Here is a 13,813-nt window from a genome sequence, read left to right on the forward strand (position 1 = left end):
CTCTCATTCTCCCTTTAAAACTTCCAGTTACCTTTGTACAAATTAAAGCTGAGTTCAGTTCATACTGGGCTCTTTATCTTATTGAATATAGTAATAAACTCTTCCCAATACAGTATGTTACTGATTAAAATCTGTCCTTACCATATTAATTAGGTCTAGATTTGGTTTTCTCTGACACTTTCTTTATTCAATTAATTCACCAAATACTTACAAATAGAAATTGTTGAGGAAACAATGTTGCCTGTAATCCTTCTGTGTTTTCTTGGGTATCTCCTTCTCCCATTCTATACATGTAACTATGTCAGCCTTTATCCCAGCTCTTCAAAGTCTGACCCTATCACCCACCTCCCCATTTCCTTTTAGCTGATGAGTTATCCTCCCTGAAACAAAAGGGTGATTGATCTGTATTATTAGTACTACATTTGCTTCCCTTTTTCAGTCAAAGCTCCCTGCATGCATTTCTACTCAGTGGTTAGAATATATTCTGGAATCACAACCAGTAAAAGACACTTCTTAGGACCACTTCATCTCTCCAATCACATTCACAACAAGCAAGTGTTCAGAAAAGCATAGTGGATGGCATAATATGATTTAATAACCTATGTTGAGTTTTCTCCCTAAATTGCAGATCGCATATAATCCCCACAAAAGTGAAATGTATTAGCATGTAGCTTATATTGGGGCTTTGAAATAAAATGACTCACGTAGATAACCAATTAAAATGATTATAAATCATGTGAAATTTGAGAAAGGAAAGTAAAAAAAATAGATGAATTTAAGCAAAAGTAACATCTTTGATTGAAAACTGTTTCAAGCTAGAGACACACACAATAATGGTAACATTAGTGAGTAAATGGCAGACAGATGAATAAAATGATAAAGTGATAAAAATATTCTGGAGTATCTGAATATGTATTTTGTTCTATTAATTTAAATCTTTTTATCACTGAAGTCAGACCTAGAAAACACTATAAAACCATGACAAAACACAGCTACCAGGCAAGAGAAGAATTTGGAGGTTAAATTAGATCTCATTTAAAAAAGAGAAAAAAAAATCTAAGTACTTATGAAACTATAAGGTAAAATAGCCCTTATTTTACTTGCCTTTCTATTCATACAGTTCAGAATTGGCTTCCAATAATCATTGATTGAATAATCAACTTTTAATTAACCCCAAGGGATTATCTTGATTTTTCAGGACTTTAAATACTTTGCTCTGTTGACATATCAGACACTTAACTATTGACAATATCTAATTTGTTTAATTATATCGTTATCAATGTATTATATCTCCCTAATTTATTTCTATATACTGAAGACTTTGAAACTCCAAATAGATAACCATGTCCTATCTCTCAGATAAGGCTTCAGAAGAATATATCTCATAGCAACATTTTAAAGTCTGCTTTATTCCCAGTCTAATTAACTTTCAGTATAAGAGATAAGATCAGGGATAAGGCAGCTCATTCCTGCTATTTAATTCCTCCTGAATTAAATAATCACTGTGTGATGATTATTTTATTGAAATTAATGTATTTATTGAAAGCCTATCACATGCATGGCAATGATATAAACAAACGTTTGAAATAAACACAGGAACAATAGCAATACTTCTCAACAAACCAAAGCATCGTCCAAAGTCAAGGGTAAATATATGTATGTACATATATATACACATATTTATTTTAAAGTACGGCATTTTGTTTTACTTCTGCTTGGTAAAAATATTCATTCAGCACACATTCACTACGCATCTACTGTGTTCCAGGAATACACATGAATTTACAATAAACTCTCTAATCTAGTACACTGCGTTTAATGGGAAGCCAGCATGGAAAGACATTCTTGTCCTTATGGAGTTCACTTGCAAGGTCATAGTGAAGTTTGGCATGCAGAAATCAGATACAATACCACAGCGTCTTGTACTTCGACTAGTATGTAGGAGGCAACTGACATGTATCTGACGAAAGAAAGATGTCTCTGGGGATGAGATGCTTGAGTTGAGTCTTGAAGAAAAATAATAGTAACTGTCCACAGAAAGACAGACAAATATGTAAAATACATGGCCTGTGTACACACAGGGACCAAACTGGGAATTCCAGGAATGGTGTTAGAGTGATGTGCCCACTAACAAGCAATGGAGCTGAGAGAATAGGGTTGTGTAAACAAACAAAAGGCAAAACTCTCAACAATTCTAAGTCAGAAACTTCCAAATAATTCAACTGAAAGGTAGACCTCTAATTAAAATTAACAGCATGGATCCCATAAACACAGTCCAAAAGCAACTAAGCAGCACAGCAGCATAAAACATGTACTAAGTTATTTTCGAGAATTGCTGCGTATATGTCAGTAAAACACACTCAGATAAAAACAGAGACATCATAACAGAAAAATGTGCTATTCTAGAGTAAAATATTTATATCAAGTCCTGGTCTTACCATGTCTTAAGTATTTCTTCAAGGATGAGCAGTTTTACTTCTCTGAGGCTCATTTGCTTTCTTTCTAATCAGAAATAGTACCTCCTTTCAGGATAATTGAGGTACTTTAAATAGATAATTTTAGTTGACAGAAAAAGTTTTTGTCAACTACTCTGCCTCAATACTTACATACATTTTGAAATATTAAATTTTATAATACAATTGTTTGATAATTAAAACATTGGTATGAAGCATTATATATAATGTAAAGAACCATGTAGGGTGAAGTCAGTTATTCTATGATAACGAAGTGAACAAGCTTTAAAATGTGTTCAGCTTCAGCTGGTTTTAGAAATCTATAAGTGATTTATCTAAGTAAATAAAGCTAAAAAATCAGAAACATGTCAATATCACGGATCAGTACTTTGATAAAGAATAGGTACATATCTCATGTTATATATTAATTGAAATCTGTGTATAGACTTTCTCTCCTGAATGACCCAAAGTTGCTGCTATAATATAAAAGTAAAACTTCTCAGCTGAGGCAATGCTGAACATTTTTGATGGGCCAAAAATAATAAACAGAGAGATAAATTAAATGGGACAATAAATATAATCAGAAAGCCTCATAATGAGTAGAAAACTGGTTGAGAGTGGACAAGTTATGCCAACAGAAACCCTGTCCAGAAGCCCACTCATTAGTACTTAGAACAAAGCACAATGCTTTTCTTAAATTGGGACCTATTCTATTCTATGATAATATAGGTCTTAGCCATACTCACTGGTTTCTTTTACAAGTTTTGACATCTGTTTCTATTACACCATATCTGCATCCTTGAAAAATGCTGGTGTCTGCAAAATTGTGCAGTAAAAATATCAGGGCTTATGGAAAAAGACAGGATTGGAGGTCAGAGAATGTGAAACCTTCGGAAATTTAAAACCAAGCACTAACAAAAACTATAACAATCTTTACCAAAAAAAAAAAAACAACCCAGCACAGTTAAATCTCTACTAGTAGTTGTATCCAATTTCTGCATCTTCTTTCAAGATATAAGCCTAAAGGGCACTAACTTTAAAACGAACACTATGATCCAGTATATATCCTCTAAAAAATAAGGCAACAAACAAGTCATTTTATCATAGAGGAAAGTGATTTACCAGTTTCTCCAAATGCACTCTCAGTGATGCCAGATATATAATGTTGTAGAAATCAAGATGGTTCTTAAAGTCACTAAGAAACTAACACTTGTGCTAAAGAAAGGCACCTGAGTTGACTTTTCACATTTATCTTAATACTCCAGAGATTGCTAAGGCTCTCTACTCAATTGTGACAAAGCTTGCTTTTGGTTACTTAAAAATTAATGACCTGAAGAAATCATATGTGGATCAACACAATTCCTATCATCCTCATATTTACTAGTTGTGAACAAACTAATACGCATCAAAGAAACACACACTAATGCAGAAAGGAATTACATTTTACCTTAAATGCATTTGATGCTCTTGGCTATAAAGTTGTGTGTTATCAGAACATATGTAAGAGCTCTAGGCAAATCAGACACTTTCAATCTCAAACATCATCTATCAAGTGTGGTTTTATCAGGATTAAATTAGATAATGAGTGAAAATGCCCAGTACAGTTCCCTGGCATAGAGCAGACATTAAAAAATATTAGTTCCCTTGGATACTAACAGAAAAATATTCAACACTCATAGAGAGTTGAACATAGTTCGATACCAAATTTTTTTTCTTGTTTTAGTTTAGGTTTCAGGTTTCTTTCTTTCTTTATTTTTTCTTATTTTGTCAAGTTTTGTTTTGTTTGCCTGGAACAATACTTTTAAAAAACATGGATAAAACACAGAAAATTAAGAGTATATAGAAAAGCAAATCTGACCCACATGCTTTTGAAATTTCATCTAAAATTTCAGGCAAACTTAATAATCCTCGAGTATAAATAGTGATGAAGAAAGACATAAAGACAGGAGTTAAATGAATGCAGAGAAAGATACTGAAGAAATAATAAAGATTAGCAGTACATCTTTCACAATTTAATACTGACATTTCTATCTAGATGTTCCATGGAATACTCAACTTAACATATAATTTAAAAAAAAAGTGGGTTACCCAGAAAGGAAAATCCAAAATGAACGTTTTGGCAAACCCAATACAAAGAAGTAAGAAAAACCGTTGCCCGATATCAGCAGTTTTCTTTACTTACTTAACCTATTTCTGTTAAGATATAACCATTCTTTCTGTCAAACAGGCTTAAAACTTCAGGGGTCACATTCCTTCCAGTTCCCCAAATCTAATGTGTTATTAAGATCCATTAATTCTTCCACAGAAACATTGTGTCCTGTCCATTCACTCCTTTTTCATTTCCCTCTAGTCCACACCACACGTGGCAAGTGGACTTAAAGCAAAATTTAACTCCGTGTTACTTTCCTGCCCAAACAATGCTTGAAATTCAGTTCACTTCAGTCGCTCAGTCGTGTCCAACTTTTTGCAATCTCATGAACTGCAGCACACTAGGCCTTCCTGTCCATCACCAACTCCCAGAGTCCACCCAAATTCATGTCCATGAGTCTGTGATGCCATCCAACCGTCTCATCCTCTGTCGTCCCTTTCTCCTCCTGCCCTCAATCTTTCCCAGCGTCAGGGTCTTTTCCAATGAGTCAGCTCTTTGCATCAGGTGGCCTAAGTATTGGAGTTTCAGCTTCAGCATCAGTCCTTCCAATGAACACCCAGGACTCATCTGCTTTAGGATGGACTGGTTGGATCTCCTTGCAGTCCAAGGGACTCTCAAGAGTCTTCTCCAACACCACAGTTCAAAAGCATCAATTCTTCAGCACTCAGTTTTCTTTACAGTCCAACTCTCACATCCATATATGACTACTGGAAAAACCATAGCCTTGACTAGACAGACCTTTGTTGACAAAATAATGTCTCTGCTTTTGAATATGCTATCTAGTTTGGTCATAACTTTCCTTCCAAGGAGTAAGCATCTTTTAATTTCATGGCTGCATTCACCATCTGCAGTGATTTTGGAGCCCCCCAAAATAAAGTCAGCCACTGTTTCCCCATCTATTTGCCATGAAGTGATGGGACCAGAGGCCATGATCTTAGTTTTCTGCATGTTGAGCGTTAGTGAAACTCAGCTTTGCCGCAAGGCTTGACTGCCTCCCAGTCTCTCCAATATTTCCATAATTGAGGCCAACAACTCACCTTTCTAAATCCTTAATTTGTATTATTTCTTAATTAACTAAATTGGATTATTTCTGTCCTCTGAACATTTACCTCCTTCCCTACAACTTATTCTGCTTGTATTATTTTCTCTATTTAGTCTCACTGTGTTGAGGTCCTCTCTGCTTTAGTGAGCAACAACGTGTTGTCCCAGGAAAGAGGCCAATCTTACACATGTACTGATTTCAAACCTTTGTCTCCTAGCAGTGCAGTCTTAGCTCCTTCAACTTCCACACCTCACAGACTTCAACTGACAAAGGGGAGTAAGATATGATAATAATTACAAGACTGCTGTATATATTAAGCCAGGTAGTACATATAGAGTGCATACAACTGAGCCAGGCAGTTAACAAACAATGAACAAGTTTTAGGTCTTTTGAGATGCTGAATTCCTAAGGACTTATTTAAATCATTTAATTTTTAACTAATTATATGATGAAAGTGGAAGTTGCTTGGCTGTGTCTATTTGTGGCCCCATGGACTATACAGAACATGGAATTCTCCAGGCCAGAATACTGGAGTGGGTAGCCTTTCCCTCCTCCAGGAGATCTTCCCAACCCAGGGATCAAATCCAGGTCTTCTGCATTGCAGGTGGATTCTTTACCAGCTTGAGCTACAAGAGAAGCCAATTATACTGGAGTGGGTAGCCTATCCCTTCTCCAGAGGATCTTCCCGACCTAGGAATTGAACCCAAGTCTCCTGCATTGCAGTCAGATTTTTTACCAAATGAGCTATCAGGGAAGCCAATTATATGATATCTTTGTTCATTAGTTGAACACTTTATTAATCTCTCATATGTGGATTTGGGTTCTTAAATTCATTTGTCTATTATCTTCTCAACTATGAATCTTAAATTCCAAGCACCTTCCTCCCTCCAACACACCAAATTTTCATTTTCAAACAAATGCATCAAATACATTAAAAAAATAGGCATTGAACTAGAAATGAGAAAATTTTAATCCTAATTTCATACTAACTAAAATTTATATAGGAAAACCAGGTAGTTGCTCTCAATTTCTTCATCCATAAGGTAAACACTTCCTTGGATTCTTGACGGTCTTGAGTTACAAGGTAATTGAAAGCACTTTGAATAAGTGATTTTCAATGTTATAAAATGCTGAGGTTATCCACATTGTATGGCCTCAACAAGTATTTGATATTTGATTTACTGACAAAATGGCACATTATTTAAGTATTTACTTTGAGGTGAAGAACCATTAGATAATGTTTTTTTAATATATGCAAAGTTTGGTGTTTGGAGAACTGAAGTGAGAATTTACAGACCAGAACTCTAGTCATTAATCCCTTTATTTTTCTATTTGACCTTTAGCAAGTCACATCGTAATTACACGCCACTGAAGACTCTTTGTGACTAATTCCAGCCTGGTGTTGGTCCATATAAGGGGTTCATGATACAAAAAAGAAACACATTCCTCAAAACGATTCCCTGCCCCCTGCTGGAAATATATATTCCATCACTATGACTACGAGTAGTGCCCCCTAGAGTTGTTCATCACACAATCTATATAATCACTCCCAGGAATTCTGCCCAATGTCTGAGACATGTAATCACTGACTGATGAATAAGTCACTCTCATTAATGAATTAGATTATCTCAGCCCCCTCAATATTTTTCTCCAATCACAGAGCAGCTTATGATGCTATTTTAAATTAATAAACGAACTGTTTTTAAGTCATAGGCAGGTTTATATGTATGCATATTATTTAAAAAATATACGTAATGTCTAGCATAGTAGGATTGACATTTTACAACAGGTCTACACATATGTGTTATCACAACTGCTCCTCTTAACAGTACAGCAAGGTCAACTAGGCAGATATTTTTATATTAGATTTTCAAACAGGCAAATAACGGCTCTGAGAGAGTAAGCTGCTTCTTCAGTCAAGAGGCCCTCAGTGTTCTAGGTCTTCTGCTTCCAAGTCAAGTGTTTGTTCTCCTTCTCCACTCTTTTTAAAAAACAAATTGGAACCAAGACAATTTTCATCAATTGACCTAAGATTCTCCCAAGGTTAATCTGTTGATTGTTATGATTATAGTGAAGTGAAGTCAGTCGTGTCTGACTCTTTGCAATTCCATGGACTGTAGCCCACCAGGCTTCTTGGTCCATGGGATTTTCCAGGCATGAATACTGGAGTGGGTTGTCATTCCCTTCTCCAGGGCATCTTCCTGACCCAGGGATTGAACCCAGGTCTCCCGCATTGTAAGCAGATACTTTACCATCTGAGCTACCAGGGAAGCCTGTTATGATTATAAATACTCTCAAAACTCCCCCTTCTGCCTCTTACTTATTTAAATTCAGGCAAGTTTATTTCATTAGATCACTGTTCTTGTTGTTCAGTCCCTAAGTCATATCCAACTCTTTGTGACCCCCTGGGCTGCAGCATGCCAGGCTCCTCTGTCCTCTACTATCTAATGGAGTTTGTTCAAATTCATGTCCATTGAGTCAGTGATGCTATCTAGCTTCCTCTGCTGCCCCTTTCTCCTATTAGATCATAGCTTTCTAAAATATTTCCCAATGTTTGATGAATTGTTAGTGGCACAAGTGAGTATGCGAAACTAGGGAGTGTGTTGAAAACCATTTGAGATGAGCACTATTGTTATAATTGTAAATAGTTCAAAGTTATTAAAATATTTAAGAGAGTGCCATACATAAGCACTTTTATTTGCTGAACAATTAAAGATACCTCAGTTCTGTGAAACTCAGGAATATTACATTTAATAACAGCACGGGTTGCATCTTAAAGTATTCTCATATCATGTAATTTGGAACATTAAAACTAAAATCTGTTAAATAGGCCTATCTTCAGTATAACTGGGATAGTATAAAGGGCACAGGAAATTTAGACTCTTAAGTCAATAAAATTTGAAAAAAAACAACTATATTCACTTATAAGAATATTAAAATTATTAAATTTGCATCCACCAACTCCTAGAGGATTATTTTTATTTTGGATGTAAAAAAAAAAAAAGAAAAGGCAATTCAAAGTACTTTTCCATGTACACTGTTGTGAGAGATGACCCTCAAAACAGAAGAATTAAAGTCATTTCCCGAATGTCAAAAGCCAGAGGAAGCAGCAAGACTAGTTCCAGGGTCTTCAGAGTGACAACCGTTTGCATTCTCACATTTCCCTCTCAAGGAAACAGGCAAAAACAAACCACGCTGTTAGCCTGGTACTGAACACTTTCTGTATCTCATTTCTCAGTCTCAGTACAAACAAGTCCCATGCATGTCCCATGCAAACCCATGTTTGCAAACAGGCCATTTTATGTATGAAATTATCTGAAGTTTGAGTTTCTTCTTGGGCTGTATGAGGTTCTTCCGTCCCCTTAATTGCTTCTCTGAGAGGGCATTACTTCTGAGAGACCATTAGCCCTGAGTGTCATTGAACAGATTCATGAACACTCAGGACCCACCAACTTCCCTTCCAGTTCTCTGGGCGCCACAATTCATCACTGGACACTAAAGTGACCAAATGTTCCACTGAACTCCTTTGATATAAAGCAGAGAAAGAAATCCTGTGGTTTATTCATTGAGGATAAGGATATTAATTTACATAGCCTATCTTCTCTACAAGCAAATGAACGTGGAGTTGATTCAACTGAAATCGTACAAAGAAAAGCTGACATCTAAGCATTAGAGCCAGGTAGGTAAGACAGGCTGTCTGCTTAACAGCCCCCACAGAAGACAGGTTTGTGGAGACCTTCCTGTAGACCTGAAACCAGTAGTCACCCTCATACCTACACCTCTCTAATGAACAATGACTTACCAGCACTTCATCAGAAAGCACAATTGTAAGCAGATGCCTGTAAGTTCAACTAACTAACTGGGCAATTCACCCTCCTCTCCCCAATGATTTTGGCTTAGGTGAGTGTCCTAGGTATATATCTTGTACTGGATGACAAGAGAGATCCAGTTGAACAGACACCTCTGTTCTTGCTTAATAATTTCGAACAACAGTGCTTCTAATGTATGTATGCGAACAGTCAGTCATAGATGATTATTAATTGCACTTGGGTAATTTTTAAAAGAAGAAAATTGTTTTAAAAATTTAAAGTTTCAGGAAAGCAGCCCTTACATGTAAATACAAATTTACATGGATCCAAACAGCACACGCACTGTGAATCACAGGCTCAAGTTATCATTTGAGACTTAATGATGACAGAAGCTGTGACCAAGTTCTAAATACAAAGGAAAAATAACTGCAGAAGTTAGAGCTATGGAATAGTTGTTTCATTGACAATGAAATCCAGACTCAACAATTAAATCCCAACTGCACTTCATTGGATATGAATCTTGCAGCGAGAAGGAGAGGCTTTTAAAGGAGCACTTCTGCTACAATAAAAAAGCCTCTCACTACAGTAGAACAATAACCTTGTGTTGAAAGTTAGAAGCAGAACTATTAGGCCTTGTTAGCTAATTATGGTATTGGCATCCACTTAAGTTAGTCAGTTTTTCACTTCTGTCATTTTCTCCTATTCCACGGCCGCAGTTCAAAACGTTTTGACTACTTAAAAGGGAATACATCATCATTGCCTTTCTCCAGTCTAACTGCACACCACTTTCCAAAGCGATAGCTTCAATCATGCTTCATAAAACCTCCTGCAAGTATATTGTTGGAAACATAAATCAGCAAGCTGTGATTTTAGTATTTCCAAGGCAAGCCCAAGGATCACTGACTGGTGGCTTTTCCATGGCCCCGTTTACAAAAGAATAAACAAAAGTATGAGTTACGCTAGATGCATTATTTTTTTCCAAACTGCTCCCTGTGGTGCTTCTGATACTTGCTACTGCATCCTTAATTGGAGAACAAAACACTAGCAGAGAGGAACTGGACTCCAGGATCAGGATTGCCGTTTCCAAGCACCTCTGACTTCATTAGGACACATGGTACAGAAGTACCACATGTTCTGTTTCACAAAAGCTTGGGCTCTCTGCTATGCATGCATCTATACCTCTGTGAGTGCCATGCATTTTTAAATTGTACTAGATAGAGAGATCTTGAGAACGACGCTCTCTCCCTTCCCTGTTACATTACAGTGAATATGGGCTCCCTGTGAGGCATGCTTCAGTCTCCAAGCCCCTCTTTATAATCACCCTGCCTTCTGAATTCTAAATTGGTGAATCACAATTTCAAATATGTGTTACATACACAGACCCAAATTATATGTGTCTGTGTGTACTATTTAAACATTCCCAGATTTCTTTTTTATCCCCCAAATTCCAACACACTTAATGTCTATGACAGTAAATTCAAAGACTCCACAACTGACACATTTTTTTCTTTTTCTTCTCCAAATCAGTCACAATATAATCTTAAGTCTGCACAAACTTGCCTTCCACGATGTCCTCATTTTGCCCACAGTGTCTACATTTGGTTAATTGCAGTGGTATTTTAACTGCAATTTTGGGGGACTGCTTCTCAGTATTCAGAAATACCTGTCTATATTACAAATGAACAGTTAAACATAACCAGCAGCTCTCCAACAATTAAAGCAGCGTATCTGTAGGGCAGAGTGTGTATATTGATCATTGCTATTAAAATGATTCAATTAAGTGGCTGGTCTAATATTAGCTTCAGATTGACAAAACTGCAATTTTGCTACGACTGGAATTTTGCATACTCTATTCTTTTAAGAGAAAATGAGCAGCCTCTTAGCAAGTCACTTTACAAACTAAAACAGTGTTTGCGTTCTAATTTCTGAACATAAAAATCTGTATCCAATCGCGTTTCATCAGCGACTAACACTATAGATTTAGGGAGGAGAAGGGCAGAGAAAGGAAGGTTTCATATCCAAAATGTCAAGCCCGGCTGAAGAATGATAGAAGGACCTAGGGAGTGTGGAAGAACAGACCCACCTTAAAATGGAGTTCTACCACCCCCTGCTGGACCAAATGAAAAACACAGAAGAGGCTAAAAAGCTTAGAACTGAATACAGTGGAGATATTTTAACTTGTGCTGTAATTTATTTTTTTCTCAAAAAAAAAAATCATGCTACACTAATAACATTCTCTGCTATTATTACACATCAGAAAATCACTGCTATACACGCACACACACATATATATATATATATATATATATTTTTTTTTTTTGGAAGACTTCCACATATGCATGTTTTAGCATTTTGGGTCCCCAATTTAAATGCCCAAACTTGTCTGGACTATTGAAAATGCCTCCATTTATTATAAATATATTTTACGTGAACGTAAACTAAACAATGCAAATGCACATCTATCTCTATAAACAGAGGTAGCTTCCCCAAATTCTCTCAGGTTATTCTAGTAAGCTATTTCTGTTTTTTTCTAAACAGATAAAAATCCCACCAGTTCCCCACAAGCTAAACATCCCTCACAGGTGTAATTACAATCTGATGGCATAAAAAATGTCAACCTTGCTGTATTAACAAGGGGTGGGGGGGTGTGCTGAAAACGAATGACTGCAACACAGTCCTAGTTTTATCCATCTGCTTTCTTACACACATCCATGGCCCCTCTCTCAGTTCTCAACAGAAATAAACCATCATCGTTCACTTCTGTCAGAAACTGGGGGTCTTGGGCAAGGGAATTAAAAAAAAAAAAAGTCTCTAAGAACTGAATTTCCTGCACACAACAGAAATATTTCCCAACGAGTTTAATGCTGATAGTTTTTGCTTCTTCTTTAAAACATCATCGTTCCCTTGCCTTTCGCAACCTCAGACATTTAACTGGTAACACATGCCAACCTACTCATTCAATTTTTTTGATAATGAAAATCAAAGAAAGCCAAGATCCCAGAGAAAGATACAGTTTTCCTCAACCTCCGGCTCACTGATGCCCATCTCCCAGCCTGTATTTTCTTCTTCAAGGGTCTCCACAGACCAGACATCACTGGGGGAAACAATAATAACAACAATAACTATAACTTTAGTCCCGTCATTTAATTCTTCCTGGAGCTCCTTCTGGCTCTCCAGGTTGGGTAGAAGGGGGAGGGAAAGTAAACGCAAGAAAAGCACCGCACTCCTACCTTGCCCGCTACTGACAAGCAACCCGAGCAGGTAGAAGGAGAGGAGGAGGCTCATGTTCAGGACGTGACACCGGTGGACAGTTCCAAAGTTATTAAGTCCAGCCCCGGAGAGAGAACCTTCCGCTGTCACGGCCGCCTCTGCTAGAGCCGCCGCCGCTCCGGGGGTGCCCCAGCCGCCCGCAGCCCGCGCGCTCCTCCTTGCAAAGTGACTGCAAGCTCCGCTCCCTGCCGCACTATATCCAGGCGGCGGCGGCGGCACCAGCACCAGCAGCACCAGCAGCAGCGGCCGCCGCGGCGGCAGCAGAGCCGGGCGGGGAGGGAGGCGGGGGCGGGGGCGCGGGCGCGGGGAGGGGCGGGGAGGGGAGGTGCGGCCGAGGCGTATCCCTCCGCGCCGCACGGCGACCGACCGTCGGCCGGGGGCGCGCGGCCCCCTGGATTCGTCCGCAGTCGAGCTCGCAGCCGCGAGTTCGGTTCCCGGGGCCTCCGGCTACCCCGGGTCGCCGCGATCCGGCTGGCACGAGTGCGTCCGCACGCCCAGCCTGAAGGCGATCCTCAGGGGGACTGCCGGCCCTGGGCCAAGGGAGGGAGGGCAGCCTGGCGCCCTCGCCCCAACGTAGGCAGGTGGGCGGAAGCCAACCGCTGGAACCCGTGCTGATGCTGCCGACGGTTGCCCGGCCCCGCGCGCGCTTCTAGCGCGTCAGGGCTCCGTGGGAGCCGCACAGCTAGGGGTGGACAGTGGATTCTGCAGCTCGCATTCCTTCAAGGGCGTTGGGGGGGGGGGCGGGCGGTGGTGATATCCCTCTCCCACGCCCTCTCTCTCGCAAACCTTCTGCAGGCTGCCCGCTTCCCACGCATTCCACACTCTGCCGGAGCAGAGGGAAAGGAGCCGTCCTCTGGGGGTCTACACCGCCTGTCTCCTAAGGCTCGAGAGGGTAGGCTAGGCGGAAAGATGTGCACAGTGTCTGTTACCCACGTCGGCCCACTGCTGTCGACAGCAGATACCTTAAAGGAGAGAGATCGGGGAGGGGATGAGATATGAGAGGGGCTGCGTTCAACTGGGCTATCAGTGTTTCCTGCGTCCTTGGAGAAGTCCAAAGTCTCCCCTGGACACACTCGGCGGGCTCTGCCCT

General features: G+C 39.2%; 1 protein-coding gene across 2 annotated transcripts in view; it reads right to left on the minus strand.

Moving 5' to 3' along the window:
- Nucleotides 1-12,979, minus strand: part of NCAM2 (neural cell adhesion molecule 2) — a 562,754-nt gene extending 549,775 nt beyond the window's left edge. Inside the window, exon 1 of one of the 2 annotated variants that reach the window (XM_061425859.1) lies at nucleotides 12,684-12,979. In XM_061425859.1, the coding sequence (XP_061281843.1) occupies nucleotides 12,684-12,738 (55 nt within the window). In that variant the 5' untranslated portion in view covers nucleotides 12,739-12,979. The remainder of the gene's footprint in view (nucleotides 1-12,683) is intronic. The other variant, XM_061425935.1, reaches the window with a different exon arrangement.
- Between the last annotated feature and the right edge of the window lie 834 nt (nucleotides 12,980-13,813).

This window comes from Bos javanicus, chromosome 1 (assembly GCF_032452875.1).
Source record: "Bos javanicus breed banteng chromosome 1, ARS-OSU_banteng_1.0, whole genome shotgun sequence".
NCBI lineage: Eukaryota > Metazoa > Chordata > Mammalia > Artiodactyla > Bovidae > Bos > Bos javanicus.